Genomic DNA, 17,833 nt, shown 5'->3' on the forward strand with positions numbered 1-17,833 from the left:
AAATTACTCTCTTGGTTAACTTATCTCACGGGCATAAGCTTGTTCAATGAGCTCCAATAGCAAACATCTAACTGACATTCCTTAAAATTGCATGATGTAAACATCCTAAACATAAAAAAATCATAAAAAAAAGCCATATACTTACAAATGAGTGTAATACTCCTTAAAACATTTGATGATGTATCACTAATGTAGAAAAAATGTAACACTCAAAAATGGATGGGTGAAACGCAGGGGAAGAATTTTCCCATTTGATTAGTAAAAGTAAATTATTGTTATTAAATAGCTGTGAAAAAAAAATAAGTATTCCGTTAGTCATTAATCGAATAATTTCACGAAGAAATATGGCTACAATTAAGTACTAGTACTTGATGCGGGCTAGCCTTGGATGATGACATTGCTAATATAAACGCAGTAAGTAATGCTTTGCAACAATGACATCCATGGTTCTTGACCTGAATACATATTGTATTCATTGTATTGTACTGAGGCTTGAACACTGGTCGTAGTCCACGCCAGCAACACCATCAGTTTGACACTTCTAATATGCGGCTCTTGCTTGGCTCAACTCTACCAGAACTCCTGTTTCTCATATGGTGCATTCACTGACATCAAGGGAAAAAGCACCCTTTACAACCACGGCACCAATGTCAACTAACAGAGGGTATGCATTGACGTCACTGCCTCCTGGGGTCACACCCCCTTAGTGGCAAAAACATGGTGAAATGCAGCAGTGAATACAGCGAGACTGTATGTGAAAAATGTGGATTGTCAAATGAAGGGCAACTGGACTCGACAATGATCCAAACGAACCAATATAGATTAGCCTCAGTTTCAGTTAGTTTAACTTAGTTTTAGTTCATTTCAGTTATGGTAAATGTATCTGAATATAAGATGCTAAAGCTAAGAGTTTTACTGAGAAGGAATGTTCTCCATACATTACTGTAGCATCCAACCAGACATTAAAATGACGACAAGGAGTGATCACAAATATTTTGTTTATTGTTTGATTGTTTTTATTGAAGAAGAGGGTAAATAGAACCGGTAGAAGAATCACCTCAGGGACAGCGCCACTTATCTGCACCATTATTAGCACACACATTACTTACAAGATTAAAAAAGCTGAACTATTGTCCATCTTGTTATTGTTGTAAATGCCAGTCCACCGCGTAAGCGGCTCCAGTTGTTGATTATATGACATAATAGGTCAACCGGAAAGGGACCCGTATTAACCCGCTGAAAAGACACATATTGCCACCTAATGGGGAGGAGGAGGACATGTTCCTGTCAGTTATTCGCCCAAGGAGGCGCGCCTCACACCTTGAAAACAACAGAACGGAACATACACATGATTGCATCAACACTGTGTGCTGCAGATACAGTATGTCTCAACACCGTCCCATCAATCCCATAAACCTACATAACAGTAGCTTCTACCAAAGGGGTATTTCGTTTTATGAGGTACAGGTACAGACAGTCTGTCAATTTGAAATAGAAATCTCCTGAAGTCTGATACATCTCATCACACAGCCTCTGAGAAAACGATGTCTTCTGTGTTTTCAAAAAGAACATCATCACGTCATTACATCAACACAAATCAGAGGAAGAAGAAACAAATGAATCGCTCATAGGCTGCTCACGCTGACAGCACCCAATTAGTGGTGAAAATATTTTGTGCTGGGCTGAGCCTTTGTTTTTCTAAACAGACAGCAGTGCCATCACAAAATGGTTGAGGTCTGAATGTTTGAGCCACGTTTGTATTTTTAAGAGAAATAAGGCACTCTACTGACATTGATTAAAGGAGGCGGATGCAGGAGTAAGTATTGGGTTCTGGCTATTTACTAAAACATTCAATGGAGAAGGGTGGTGGAGTCAGACAGTCATACCACGACCAGACAGTCAACCACCTACTAATCATAATAGTCTAAAATTATACCAAGATCAACAGCGGTCAGTGATCTGCTTGAGAAAATAAGGACAACATATTAAAATGAACTTAGGTTTCAGGAGTCTTTTTTTTTTCATGCAGATTTACTGAGATCCACTGTTATTAGTCACACCCATTGCTGCCTTCAACTGGGGTCGTGTTTACCATGTTCACAAAAAAAAAAAACATATCATTGGCCCCATATATGTCTAAGGAAAATGTTGATACAGTCTCATTTTTATTTATTTTTATTATGGCTTTGCAATTCCCACATCGAGTAATCTAGTTCTTAGCTTGCCAACTCTCATGTTTCTCTAGCAACACCCGACTTTCCACATCGTAACCACAAGCTCGCTGCCCACAAACCTTGCTGCGTTCCAGATTTCAGATGATCTCTTCACTTAGATTAGATAGGCGCAACCTCAGGGAGTTTAATATTTTGTTTCTCTAGGTGGAATACAGATACAGATTCAAAAAACTTTATAGAACAAAATAGAACAATACAAAGTATATACAAGTAGCTATAAATGTTTTACCAAGCTATACATTGAGGGTGTAAAAATGACTGTATTAGTAAAGTGACTAGAGTACAAATGGAAACAGGAATTAACAGGGATTATGTATTTACTTGTTGCTCAGTGACAGCTGGGATAGACTCCCAGACAGAAAATGAATGAATGAATGAGGTAGTATGGGTAATAAATATATTAAAAATAAATAATCTTTCCCTGCACTCACTTCTAGTGCACTTTCAGAGCTGTGTGTTAGCTCTGTGGAACAAGTTGATCACGGCATCCTCCACACAGATATCAGCCTGGAACACTGACTCTACAGGATGCTCCTGAACCAGACTAAGTAGAGGTCAAACAGACATTGGGGCAAGCTGCTTGAGTTGATGTCAGATACTTTAATCCTGTTGATCCAGATCCCGGTGAGATATCATTTCCCCCAGCTGGGTGAGGCTTCAGTGGAAATGTGAAAAGTTTTTTCCTCGTACTACTGATGGTGTAATTTGAAGCTTTGATGGTAATTTGGTGCTTCATGGGGGAGTGTATGGTTAATAGTAAAGGTGAATTTGTTCTAGCTTGATAGCAGTCTGTTAACTTGTTTGTGCGTGCTGTCTGAGTTAGTGGGTTTTTATGGGCTTGGTGTTTTGTTCTGCTCGTCAAGGTTTGACGCGACCTGGCTCAAGAGCCTTGCCAAATGGAGAAGCACACGGTTTTAAAGGTTTACAAAACATATATTTAATTTCTTAAAGTAATCCAAGAGCTAAACTGAATATGCAACAAAGGAATGAATGTGAGGCGTGGCGATGAGTTGTTAGTAGTGTCGTGCTGTTGTAGGTGGAAAATGTGCTGCAAGTGTGTTGTATGGTGCAAAATGTAAGGACAAAGGGGTAATGCCAACAGAACCAAAGTGCACTGCTGTCCTCAGGGAGCGAGTGACCAAATGGAAGAGAGACAGAGCTCTAAATACGACCTCACAGCACACTGGCCAGGTGTACTGAATTGCACTAATCGGAGCCCGGGGCTCCAGTTAGCTCAGGACCTGAGGAGAGAGAGAGAGAGACACACACACACACACACACACACACACACACACACACACACACACACACACACACACATAGGGAAATGCCCAGTACAGGCCCTGAAAGACACCTAAAGGGCTGTGACACAGACAGCTGTTTAATTAGAAAGAAGGTAGCTACTTTCACACAAAGGCCCTCTGTTTTCCAGTTTAGCTATGTCTCTGTCATACATGTTACAGCGTGTTATATTTGCAGTACTTACAGTGTCAACTGACTTGTTTGTCTACTAGTGTACACGGTGCTTTTGTTTAGTGACGGACCATTGCAGTTCCTAAAATAGCCACTGGAGACTGGGTCCAAAAGTTGTGACAAACCTCCAGGTTAAAATACACAGAGCAGAAATAAATAGTGTACAGTCCTGTACGAAAGTGGTTTTCCTCCCTATAACTAATTACATATTCATGATGACTATAAGGGAGGTAGATTTCTATAAAACTCCCCTGTTTAAATAATATCCAGACTTAAATGTATGTATAACTAAGAGTTTGTTTTCTCTTCTTTTCTGAGCTTTAAACTTACTCTTTCGATTTTGCAACCTTGCAGTTAGTGGAGCTGAAGAACATAACATCAACGGTATACAAGAGTTTTTTTTGCAGCTTCAATAAATAAACCCAGAGACAAGTTTATTGACTTATTCTGACTTTTTTTTTTTATTTACATTTTATACTTTTACAAAAACAAGTCTTTTTAAGAACAACGGACTGCGAAGCCAGAACACTAGCAAAAAATTCAAGAACAACCATAAACTCTTACAGAGTGGTCTTGTCAGTTTTAAACAGCCAACTGTGGAAAATGATCCAGTTAAAACACTCAACACCACAAACGTCAGTTCTCCGTATACAGTGTGCAGGTTGCATTCTGGGATGTTTTTGTACAGCTTCTCCAAACTATGGTTTAAATACCGTATCAAAGACACAAAATACAACATCTGTCTCAAAGCAGGTTGTAATCAAGTAGCCTACTGTATAAAGAATATGCAACATATTATGAGTGTATATACTTTATATTCATATATATATATATACACACACACTGCAGACAGTCACAAAGACTACCGAGGCCCCCCGTATTCCCAGGCTAAGCTGTTCTATTCACATTTAACAAGAATATCCAAAGATGCCATAAACAGCAACCATAATACAAAAATCACCAAAAATATATGCCATTATGAAGAGCTACCAGTTTGTTTTTCTTGTATTTTCCTATATTTTAAATAAACCATATGGACTGGAAAACGTATACAACATCAAGTCTACATTGAAAAGGCATGTCCTCTATATGGTCAAGGTAATTTTAAAACATAGCACATAAAAAGGGATAACATACAGAAAGAAAAGAGGGCATGCTGAACAACAGATCATAGGTACACTGGATGAAGAGTCATCAACAAATAAGGCCTTGACAGAACGCACCGCCAACCCAAGACATGCGCTTTCACTTCACAGAACGATATGGACATGCAACTTCAGAAACCAACACAAAGGAGTTGAAAAGAACCAGTCGTTTGATGTCAAAGCCTTGTTCAATAATTCACATATCAAATAGGGTCCTTGTCTATTTGATTCAGCTCCCATCACATTTGATTGAAACAAAAAGATACATTCTTTTGTAATATATCGATATATGTGTATATATATATATATACATATATATACACTGTATATATATGTATATATATAAAATTCACCATTCCAAAGACAAATTTAAAACAACACCAGTCCATTTATTGCACACCATTGGTTCACAAAAATATTTTGGGCACTTTTGCTTTTCAACAAACAGCAGCATTTCATTATATAAAAGATTTTTTTTTCTTTAATACAGACACGGAACACAACAGATGAAAAGCATGAAATACAAATGGAGAATAGAAAAACATTTTTTTTCTTTTGAAATTTTGACATTGTGCAACTAGAGTTTATAGGTCCGTTTACTAAGGCTAGCCTCTTAAATGCACAACATCATACAGTGTTTTAAGGAGGGGATTAAACAGCAGGACCCCTTTGCTAAATAGCATGGACCATTTACAATGATTATCTCTTTCTTTTATTATGTGCAATTACTGATTGCCATGGCAAATCCCCAATAAGATAGAGAACATTTGGTCCTGTAGGAAAAAGCTTGATTTGTACCCAGATAAAAAGGGCAAATGGCACAACATTTAAAAAGTGACTGATAGAATGGCACAGGGTGACACCAGCATCTTATTAAGACAGCTTTCCTTGGATTTCTGTGAATATGAATATTCACCTTCACATTTACAATCAACCCTGTATGTGAAATATTACAACCTGCTGGGATCGTTTAAAAATGCCGGCTACTTTTAGGGGGTAGGAAATTAAACTGAACAAGAAACCCAGTCACAGTCAGTAGCATTCAACTCATGGATTATCCCCATGGGTGTCATTATCTTCTCATAATACAGGCACAACTATGTCCAAGAACAGAATGACAACCATGTTGGCACAACAACACGTAACAGGAGTTGGAGGATTGACCCAAAGTCAGCACAACAAAGTAAGTGAATTAGTAACATCAAAGACAGCCTACTGCCGAACTGTGCTGATAAGCTCCGAACGCACATTTATCATTTAGAATGATTCAACTCACAGTATTTGCATTCACACGCCGGCGCACTTCTGTTTGCTTCTAAAGCAGTACTGACACATCGACACGCAGCGGCCGCGTGATGTGATCGGAAACAGCCGCGGCCTCCTGCCTCCAGGCAGCAGATATACAGTAAACGTACCCTCACTTAGCACTTTATTAGGAACATCTTGGCGATCTAACGCAGTCCAATACAACAGTTCTGTCATGTTGTTTATTTTCACAAAGCTCAAACGTGTTCGGTTTTGTTGACACCGTCAGAAAAGTCAAAGTTTTATTTTCCTTGCTGTGGACTGTATCGTAATTAAAAGCGTCCCTGACTGAGTTCCCATTACGTACGTTAACATACTTGATTTGGAACGCGTCAGGGAAAACAAGGTTTTCAATAGTTCCTAAGGAAGTGCTGAGTGAGTGTAAATGTTAGGGAAACTTACGCAATGTGCCGTTTCCCTTTGTGACAATTAGGTGAAGAAAAAAAAAAACAAACAAAACAAAAGGCGATGAACCTCAAGACAAAATACAGACAATCACGTTGTACCTGTGTGCAACATCTCTCAAACAGTCAAGCAATGTCCTAAAACATCAGCCACTGAGAAATCAGGATTTAAGTTGAATTAACTGTCAGTCGTCGAACAGGCCGAACTCTAGCTGGGATGAAATGCTACATTATCTCAGAGACCGTTTTTGGAAGATAACATTGTAGTTGTGAGACAACCGTGTAACTCCAAATTTAAAAAAATGTTTATGTTTAACATAAATTTCACCTCATCTCATTCACTCTTAGTCATTAAGTCGGTTGATTTTCAAAACAAAACTATTTGTCGATTTCCAAGCTAATCTAAACTCCTAGAGCTTAGAAGATTGAAGACACACAACAGTGTTCATTAAAAAATAATACACAGGTCACAAAATTATAGACCGCGCAAATGTCTTTAGGGAATAGCTTGTCAATATATTTCAAGTTTTAAACATTTAAAAATGAAATGTACTGTATTCATATTGATAAAGAAGTGCACATACACACACCTGACATATCATATTTCACAACACCCAACATACAGAGCATTCAAATAGTAAAACTACAGTACAAGCTATTGCAGTATAGATAATATTGACATTGAACAGTTTGCCTATAGCGACGGCACTGAAGGAATAACACAGTCTCTGCCCAAACAAACGAGCATCACCACTACAAATGAAGTACAAGGACTTTTTTTCCTTTAGCTCAGTTTGCAAAGACTTGATTTGTCACTGTCGGCAAAGTCAAGACCTCTTTTTCTTATTTTGTTAAAACGGGAACTCTCAGGCACTTTCCAAAAGTAGAGCAAGGCTTGGATTTAACAGACCTCAAATTGGCTAAGACAGAAATGACTTTAGCTAGTGCTGCATTCACGTCATATGGGAAAAAAACAACCTTCCTAGTTAAAATGACGATTAAATATACTGTATACTCTCATTTCCAGGTGGTACAAATGCTTTGACAGCCAGATATTCCGGCCTACTGAAATCTCATCTATCAGTCAAGGTAAGGACATTATACTATCATTGCAAAGAACATAAAGACAAATATCATTTACAAATAAGTGCATCTGTGAAAAAAAAAAAAAAAAAACATAATCAAGCCAAACGACGTCTTCAGAAATCACTGTGTCTTGATGGCTTCACATATCCAAGTCCCTTTTCCGCCATCAAATCATTTCGACAGATATTCCCATATGACATGACTGCAAAATAAGACATGATGGGCAGGTAGAAGACTTTTAATCACTCTATGGTAATGGAAGCCACCTCCTTGGCCTGGGCATGCTGCTGCTCTTCTTCAAACACCTCTGGGGAACTGCCTCCTACATGGTTGTCCATCTTGGTCTCCTCTGTCATGGCTGCCGTCTCGTCTGCGTCCATCTTATGGGAGGCTGGGGCTTCCAGGGGATCCAAGGGCTCAGGTGAGAGGAAGCCAGAGGAACTCTCACAATTCTGCGTGGAGGAGGAGACCTGGGAGATGACGGGCATCTGCACTGAGGAGGAGGACGAGGCGGCACTGGTGGTGGAGTTGCTGCCCGGGTAGACCGGGTGGTGTTGGGACTCCTCCAGCTCATACTGGACTCCCAGCGCCTCCTCCTCCTCCTGTACCTGGCTCAGGTAGTCGGGCACGAGGAAATCACTGCAAGGACCAAGAGAACGTGGCGAGTTTAGCATCTCTTCATCTGCTACACTGACTACACATATTACTACAAGTTTAACACACACTGTGTGATGACAACTGGTCGCAAATCAGTACACGTTCAAGGAAATGATGCTGTATTCACAATCACTGTGTCTGTCAGTTAACAAAACCTCAGACTATGTCATGATATCTGGTATGAAGAGAGGCCTTCGCCCCAAGGAGCTTTGAAGACACTTTGGTGGCAAGATAGAATTGGTTTTGGGCTTTTATCATTCTTATCCTAACTGTGCAAACCTAAACTAACAGAAACAGTCAAAGTAGAATATGGCACATCCAAAAAACAACAACAAAAACCTTCTAATAATTACTCATTGTAACATAAAATATTTGCTTTTCAACTATTTGGAGTCATCTTCATGTTGCATCGAGAAAAAACTGTTGGTCAAAGTCAGTCAAATGCGGGTGAGAGGGATGAGCAATGGCTTCAAACGTGGTCATTCCTCAGTGCTATCAATATTAAATACACGGGCCAGCTGTCCCTCCTTGGCTGCTAAGAATTTATGCATGACCTGCAGGTCTAAGGAAAAGTTGCACATGAAAATGCTGTTGCTTCACTCCAACTAACTGCTGATTTTGTTCACACTATAAAACTTTATTATAGCTACAAGTCATATCTACTAAGGACAAGGAGTCCTTAGACATGCTGAAAATAACGGCCTAAAAAGGGAATATGCAGGAACTAAGCCAAAACGAGGCTGAACTGGGTTTTCATCACATGTAATGATACCCAAAGTACATCTAAATTCTTATAACCTTTTAAAAGGGTGCAAGTGCACAGTGGGAGCCTGGTCATGAACAAGATTTATCTACATCTGCCGTCCTGCAGCTTTACATATACAGACTATCAAACAGTGGGAATCAGCACTTATGACCAAGAATAATCAAGTTATGGTCGAGTGTAATGGTTGCGTCTAATCCGACAACCCGGACACGAAATAAGCAAAATACCTTAAAAAAAATACAGTGTAGTTAACATATCTTTTTATATGAAGACCGAGGATGGGAGTTAAGAGCCTGACTGAGCTGCCAGAAATTTTTCCACACTGTTATGATCTCAGGCGTAGACCTTCTACTATAAAATGTTTGAGGAGTCAATGGCCCATTTGAGTCCTGCCGACCTGTGAGGGCTTGATTTGATTAAGAAGTGGAAAAGTCTGGGAAATAAAAACACACTGTAACTTTATAAAGACACTGTGTTCTGACTTTCACAAGGCTTTCTGGGCTGAGCGGGTGATGAAAACAAACAGGCCGCTCTGTTTGCTTAAGAAAAAGCTATTCATACAGAAACAAGCAAAGATGACGGAAGTTGCGTTTTGAGGGCATTGTCTGACCTAATAAAATACCCGCAAAACAAAGTTATCCGAAGTACTTAGAAAACCCCGTCGTTGGTATGATTTCAGCAGTTCCAATCAACCAATCAATCTTTTAATTTGTCATTCTTAGAATAAAACAGTGACATTTTGTTTGGAGCAATCATACGCTTATTTCAGTTGGTTAGTGTATTTTAAAAAAAAACTTAACCAACTTATTTCATACATTTAATGATATTGGTCAATCACTAAACACGGACTTGAGACAGACTAGACTGATTCCACTCTCATGTCTATACAGTAAATATAAAGCTGTAGCAGGTGCAGGTTTGCATAGCGTAGCATAAAGACAAGAAACAGGGAGGAAGCTAGTCTGGCTTACTCTAGGACTACCTGGTAGCATTTCTAAAGACCATTATTTAAAAAATCCTATGTCACTTAATGAAATCTTGAGGACTGATGCTCAGACAAGAAATAGTAGCCTGGAACATTTTTCTTTTCTTGCTTTCAGGGAGGGCTATGCTATCTCTGTCCCTCTGCTTCCAGTCTTCAAGCTGACGAGCTAACTAGCTGCAAGCAGCACTTTCACATTTCCTGCACAAACACGAGTGGTGATGGTTTTCTCATTCAGCTCTCATAAAGAAAAACAAATCAAGCCTACTTAGTGAAGTGTCAAACACTTGTTTCAAACAAGTGAATTAAAATTCCCCAGTAAATACAATGAATACTATAGGTAAACTCTACCAGATTCAAATCAGTTGCTATCATCTCAAAAACAATTCTACACAACCAAAGTTTACGGTCCAATGAGCTTCAGGTAACAGAATCTAAACTGAAGTTATTTTTGTGATCCAGGTGAGATCTGAGTAAATGATGGGGGTCAGTGCCCCCAGACTCCTCACCTGCTCTGGAAGTAGTTTGCTAGTTCGGATGCCTCATGGTTCAGACTCCTCAGGTGTACAATTAAATTGCCAGAGTTGGTGAACATGGCGCCGCACGTTTTGCACTCATAAATCCGCGGCTTGCGGATTATGTGTCGGGAGACCCTCATGTGGTGCTTATATTCACCGAAGGACGTGAATGTGGCGCTACAAATCTGGCACCGGAAACAGCGTTTACCTTCGTGCTTCAGCCGATGCATCTTTAGGGAGTAGGCCCGTGTGAACTTTTTCCCACAGCGGTCACACTGGAAGGGTTTAATGCCTGGGGGGAAGAAGACAAAACCAATGCCTCATCTGAAAATGAACATCACACAAGTGTCAGTATCCATTAGCAAATAAGGTGGCGTGGGTGGGGGAGGGGGAGGGTAACCACATGTAACCAGAAAGCCAGCCCTAGCTATTCTCTGAATCCATGGGGCCAAGGGTTCCTGGAAAGAAAAATCCTCCCTTCTCACCACCATGGTGTAACTGTATATGTGGAAAACATCCTGCTACCATTAAGCCTTTTATCGCTTGGCAGTTCAAATAAGAGTCCTGCATTAAACCCTCCCCCCTGGTCCAATGACCAGCTTATGTTGAAAGAAAGGTGGTCGTTCAACTGTACGATCATTTCGGAGGATGTAATGTGTGGTGTTGTTAAACCGGATTGAATCATACACTGAAGTGTTTCTGTCATGTAGTGTAGCCCATTGATTAAAACTGGGTTACCAAAATAATGGAAACGTGTCAGTGTGACACAATAAAACTCAATCGTACAACAAATCACATCCTCTAAAATGAAGACGCAGTTGAAAACAGTTCTCTTAGTTATTTTCAGACTCATGCTGAACATCATGAAGCTAAGATTTATGGAAGGACTGGTCTATTTGAGTGCATCCACAGCCATTTTTAATAAATCACCTTTTTTATCTAGGACACTGTCTTTAGAACTACTACCAATAGTATTATTATTGTGGTGAGCATTTCATACTAGTAGGAGTATTATGTGTTGGTGTATTCTCTAGTACTACCACAGCACCAGATAAAGAGCCACAATATCTACAATGGTGTTCTCTCTAAACTCCTACACTACCCACCATGATCACTTCAGATGCACCACGTCATTACCACGTCATACAATCGTAAGTGGTTTTCATTTTCCCCCATCACACCTACCAGAGTGTATGAGCATGTGCTGTTTCAGGTTTTGAATACGTGTGAATCTAACTCCGCAGGTTGGACACTGAAAGGGCCGGTCAGGGCCGTTGGTGCCGGGCCGTGCTGAGGGGCTGATGTAGAGGTGGTATGGATACTGGATACCTTCCAGTCTGAAACACAACGATAGTCGAAATACTTATCAAGCAAATATGCAGCCGGGACAGAAGCCAGAACACCTACGTAGTCATACAAGTCAACTAAGAACCACGGTTCTCATGTTCTGATAACTGAGGTAAAGTCTGGCTACGGCAGGGAAGCAAATACGTGCTTATGACGACAAATAAAGTTGCTCCTCTATGAATACTGCAAGATATTTACTTGGATATGTCAATAAAATAACTCTTCCAGAGTCTCACTCTCTGCTACATTACGTCACATGCGGTAAGTGATGATAGTGAAGTGCGTCAGACTGCTTAACATTTGACATGCACAGATTGCGTACACCAGTGGGAGGCAATGTCAGCTCTCACCACCACCACTGTGGCTCCAGGCTTTTACAACATACGACAAGCGCTTTTTAATGTTACGGTGCATAATTTCAACATGAGGTATGAACATATTATCTAAACAGGTGTGGCCCAGACACCTAGTGATGAGGTACATGTCTGTAGGTTCTTCTGCCTGTGACTTGTTCACTACAAGTTGTAACAAATTGTGATACCTCTCGTCATCTTCTGCATGTCCGCCAGCATTTGAAGTGCTCTGCATTGACGGCAAGCCTTCCGACACTCCCTCATCCATTGACCCTGGAGAGAAAAGGGAAAATTACGCATGGTGACTGTCTGCTGCACTTCTGACTGGAGCACAAAGAGTAAAGCATGTCATATTGGACGGGGTTAGACTAATATACTTTACTTCTTTGAAGGCTAATCCCCTATTTAAAGACTGAGGCTGTTGGATAACAATGCGCGGTGCTATTCATCAGTGTAGGAAAAAAATGACAAATGTTTCCATTTTAGTTTAATTTATAGCAGGGTCGAAAGGCCTTTGAAAAAGCATTTGGGCCACTGGACAATAAAAAGTTTCCACTGAGACCAATACAAATAAAAATGCTGTGGGTGGATAGGCAGCTGAGAACAGGGTGAGGCAGGTTTGATTGCACATTTTACAAAGCAACACTGTGTTAACTAGGTCAGAACACAGAGTCTCTATTATAACAGTGACACTGGCAAACTGATATGATTTTACTGTTTGTTAACAAATACAATAGTAAACCTAAGACAGCATTAAACATGATAAGTAGGGAGAACAGTTGTACCTATGGAGGATGACTGTGGGCTAATAAGGAGCTCCTCTTGAACCTGTTCACTCCCAGGCACTGTCTGCTGGTCGCTCAGCGAGCTCTGAGAAGCACTGACTGGCTGCGACGACGCCTCTTGGACTTCTTCATCACTGAGACGCTCCACCTTCACCCGTACATCCTCCTCCTCTGCCGTCGCCGGCGACGCCACCACCTTGGAGCTCTCGCACGTCAGGAAGTCACTAAGTCGCCGACCAACCACTACCTCTGACGTACCAGGGGTGCCCTGCTCTAAACAACGAGGGCTCTCCGGGAGCTTCGACTTATCCGAGTGAAACCTCCGGTCAATGCCAAATGGGAAAGTCCATGGAAAGGCTAAAGAGGACTCCACGGGCTGCGCCGTGCTGTCCGAGAACGAGGGAGACGGGTTTGGGATCTGAGGGGATGTGGTGACCATCTGTGTAGTGCATTTGAGGGGACTCTCGGGTGACGCCATTGTTACAAAGCTTTTGCGTTTCCGCCGTGACTCGCGACATATGGGAACGTTCCTCTCCATCACGCTGCAGTCGGACGACACAGGTGACACGCTGCCATCCAGCGGCGTCAGGGCACAGTTCGATGAGGCGCTCTCTGGTGCTGACTCGTGTGGTTTTTCTGTCGGGATGTTGTTGTTATTGTTGTTGTTCCCCGGGCTCCAAAGAATACTTGACTTCATGAACTCTGAACACGTACTAGCTACAGCGAACATCTGCATGTAACTTGCAGCTGCCAGGACATCGATGATATTCTCTGTGCTGATGGAGAGCGTAGACGTGTAGGCATATTCCAGCAAGGGAGCAAAACCGCTAACGGTCACATGATGAAGGTCCAATACAAACTTGTCCTCCTCCTCTGGCCGGCCCACCAGTTTGGAGCGAAAAAATTCGCTGCAGCATGCCAGAACCACTTTGTGGGCCAGGAAGAGCTTGTCTTGGACCCGGATGGTAACATCACATAAATGACCCTCATTGCGCAAAGCATTGAGCTTCTCGAGCATCTCCTGGCTGTGGGATGTGGAGCTGTGGGTGAAGGTTTTGACCCCCATATTGGAGTCCCTTTCTGACAGTGTACAGGAAATGCGTCCTATAGAGAGATGAGAAAAACAAAAAACAAAAGCAGAACACATAAGTTCACCAATGCTAAAGCGTATTGCGTGTATCCAAAGAGTGAAAAATCTATTTCTTGCAGGAAAGAAAACAGATCACATTTAATAATAACATTTTCCTAGGCTTCTCTTGTACATTACGTCATAAGTGTTTGAATAAGGCAAAGTCAAAGCATCTCTCACGATTACCTAACTAAACTGAATCCACGCCAAGCAGTCTCGGAATAAGGAGGGAAATAACCAATGTCACAGAGAGTCACTGAACCAAAAAAAATCAAAGTATAGCGACAGTGAGTTGTCAAATGTCGGTCTGCAAAACACCATTTAGAAAAAGACAAGATGAAAAAAGGCAACTACACTGAGGAGGCAGGGGGTATAGACAGAGAGATATACAAAGGAAGGGTAAGGGGGGTCGAAAGCTGGATAGGGAGCACGGAGGACAAAATGCCAAGTTATGTAACAACAATCAAAGCAGATGTACAGCCTTGCGATCCAGACCCATGTGGAGGCCAGCACACTACAGGACGCTCAGCAGCTGTCTGTGAGACATGTGGATTCTCTGAGGCATGAGATTTTCCATCAAACAAAACCTGAAGCGAAGGGGCTCTCGCAGGGAGAGCACGCTCCACTTCACACTCGGACCGAAGGAAAATACTCTTGGGCTATGTTGGCCCAGTAAAGGTTGCCTTGTCTGAACCAGCAAACAACCTAATTGAAAATAACTTTAATTCCACCATGGGGTTTTCACATGACTTTCTTATAAGTATACTAAATCGGAGAGCAAGCATACATACAACTTAAAAATAATACAACAGCTTAAATACACTTCAATATTATATTATACTATATATATATATGTGTGTGTGTGTGTGTATATATATATATTAGCTAGGGTAACCAGACATCCTCCTTTTTCCAGACATGTCCTCTTTTTAAAACCAAAGAAATGTGTCAAACCCAAACTTTGAAACAATTTCACAACTGTCAGGGATTTTGCTCTACTAGAGTCGCAACATATTTGCGTTGCGTTTCTCTGTGTGCCCAATAGAAGGAACCTCTTTTTCCCGGGCACAAATATGGTTATGTTATCCAAATAGACAGCGACAACAAAACCTCTTCAAATTCTACTTTTTAACCCTCAGTTTATGCTTCTGCGTTAAGTTGATGCAGAGGCTATGGCGTTAACCCAGCCCCCTGCGCAGATCCTAAGCGCCACAGCTGACATGCACCTCCCCAGAAATGTAACTACATGGCGGTGACACAGAAAACAAGAGCTGTGATTGGTCTGTTCGGGAGTATAGCGTTCAAATAGATTGTTATGGATCAATAAAGAATCGGTAAAGTTAAATTAGGAGGTTTGAAGTTTTTTGTATACAGACTCGTGTTCGGCTTCAGTTCCAGTCGCTTAAAGTCGTTTAAAGTTAAGCAGGACGTGGAAAATGAAGCGTGAAGAAGAAACAAAAACTAACCAGACTGGCAAAAAAGACACTGCGCCGTCTAGCGTTTAACTACAGGCCAAACCAGACTCACTAGGCACAAGTAAAGGTCTTACACTTGCGTAGGCTCCGTGCGTAGCTCACTGTGTCTCGGTACTGCAGTACAATAAAAGTACCTTATGATGGAGACAGGGCAATGGAGGCGTGGCCTGGTGCTTCTTTGTTTACATCAAGTACTGATCAAAAGCCCTGGGCAGTAACACGCTGCACAATGTCGACAGGCAAAGTTATAAAGCATATAAAGTAGAAAACATTTGAGCATATGGCATGAGTGCTCAACGTCTAATGACCAAAACTCTGCACAGCCTTGTTTGCGTAAACAATCACAGTTTAGCAAACAACATCAAACCTGTCACTAAGGAAGTGTGTCCGGTTTTAACTATCAAAATAAGACGACGCTATTTCAGCGCTTCTGGCATTTCATGTGCAACGAAGAAAGTCATTCCATCCCGTGCAAATGTGAAGTAGAATTATCGCGATAAATCAATACACATATTTGCCATCAACTTCCGAGACGGTAGAAACATAAAAACACAACGCACAGTGTGCGGAAAATAGTTACATTTCTGTACTATGTGACTGGCTACACATTGCCAGTGCACATGCACACTGCCATTAAGATTGACAAATACGAACTTCATTAGACCTTGTAGCAATTACATAAAGTAAAATCAACGCTTGTCATTCACGTTGAAGTTTGTTTTCCGTTATGACCGTGGATAACCCGGTTCACTTTCAGGTAACGGCTACACATTAGCTCACAGTCGTTAGCTTCCAGGCTAGCGCTAGCTGGCACAACATGGAGCGATCGGTTTGTCCCTTTGACCACATCGGTGCCGAGATAACAGATTATCTAGAGTATACGGAACCACGTTAGCGTTATCGGACATGCTGTAACAAGGGGAATTACCTTCTCGGGAGAGGCCTGTGATAACGGCGGGGCCTCGGGATGATGCAAACAGCTCAGCTGACAAAAAGCAATCGGAGACAGCGGTGCGCCCTCCGCTCCTCTCCCCTCACTCACATCCCCCGCTCTCCTGGCTGTTGTCAGCCTGCCAGCCGCCAAGATTCGTAGTTTAATTAATGCTCACATGAATTCACATTACAACGGGCTCGTGTTAAAAGTTGCCGAGGTGCTATTTTCATTCCTTTGTGCGCCCCGCTGTTCTTTCTGCGCTGTATTTGCACCCCCACAATGCAACGCGCAGCGCCCACTGTACTGTACTGTAAGGAAGGAACAGGAAGTCTCTCGTTTAGCGACATCTACAACGCATATCACAGACCACTGGGGAAACTCCACTTTATACCATTCGTGTTGTTTACATGGCCTCTGGGGGCCCGTAAATATTATCGTAGCACGCGCAAAGCTTCCTCGTGTCCCGTCAAGACACATTTCCTTCACGTGATTATACAGCATATTTCTGCTTTTGAATATAACCTACTTTTTTTTTTTTTTACTACTGGCTGCAGATTATAAAACAATATACCACTGTACACTGCACTATGGGAAACTGTGACATCTTATCTAATCTTATCGTAACACTGCCTGTGTAAGTATGTACAACCACATGCAGTATGTTTAAAAATGAAAATACATAATATCTATAAAAAAATGTCCACAGCTCAACCAAAGTAAGCTCAACCAAAAACAACAACAACAGTGTATAGATAGTATTTTTTCTTGATGAAGAAGATCAGATTACACTCAGGTGAGGCTAGAGATGTAGGGTCGTGTGACGTTATGCTTCCTGAATTCTGTTGACAAGAAAGACATTCAGTGTCTTAGATGCTGTTGTCACTCACATTTCTAATGATTTAGTTTAATTTCTCATTGAATCACTGCTTATTGTCATTCATTTAAGTATTTAATTAACTGAGGAACAGATTCTTCATTCCCATGGATGGAGGAATAGAGTCTGTGGGTCAATGATACGTGGCTACATAAATCCAAGACCAGTTACTGTTGAACATTCACGCCTTTCAATACAGAAGAACGACATAGACTTTAAGGGAAACAAAAGCAAACTGTAATTTAACTTTGTCGAGTTGACATTTTAAACCTTTACCAGGAGTCTCTCTTTCATAAAACATTTTTTATTGTAGCTTTACTTCTCTTGTTATTCTTGTCATTTTGAATCTCGTCATTAACTCTTTAT

General features: G+C 41.2%; 1 protein-coding gene across 1 annotated transcript; it reads right to left on the reverse strand.

The window, feature by feature from the left end:
* Positions 1-4,144: 4,144 nt before the first annotated feature.
* On the reverse strand, positions 4,145-16,930 carry zbtb44 (zinc finger and BTB domain containing 44). The gene is made up of 6 exons (XM_047594353.1): positions 16,588-16,930; positions 13,056-14,159; positions 12,459-12,543; positions 11,756-11,907; positions 10,562-10,862; positions 4,145-8,286 (listed from the first exon to the last, which is right to left on the reverse strand). Exons 2-6 carry the CDS (start codon positions 14,119-14,121, stop codon positions 7,890-7,892), a joined length of 2,001 nt encoding a protein of 666 aa, XP_047450309.1. The 5' UTR covers positions 14,122-14,159; positions 16,588-16,930; the 3' UTR covers positions 4,145-7,889.
* Between the last annotated feature and the right edge of the window lie 903 nt (positions 16,931-17,833).

This window comes from Mugil cephalus, chromosome 9 (assembly GCF_022458985.1).
Source record: "Mugil cephalus isolate CIBA_MC_2020 chromosome 9, CIBA_Mcephalus_1.1, whole genome shotgun sequence".
NCBI lineage: Eukaryota > Metazoa > Chordata > Actinopteri > Mugiliformes > Mugilidae > Mugil > Mugil cephalus.

Bases quoted from the DNA above. Each gene is read 5' to 3' on its own strand.
- zbtb44 (XM_047594353.1), bottom strand. From the start codon at position 14,121: ATGGGGGTCAAAACCTTCACCCACAGCTCCACATCCCACAGCCAGGAG. The intron at 12,544-13,055 runs GTACAACTGTTC...TTTTCTCTCCAG, and splicing joins CCCACAGTCATCCTCCATAG to GGTCAATGGATGAGGGAGTG. The intron at 10,863-11,755 runs GTAGGTGTGATG...TCTTCCCCCCAG, and splicing joins GCACATGCTCATACACTCTG to GCATTAAACCCTTCCAGTGT.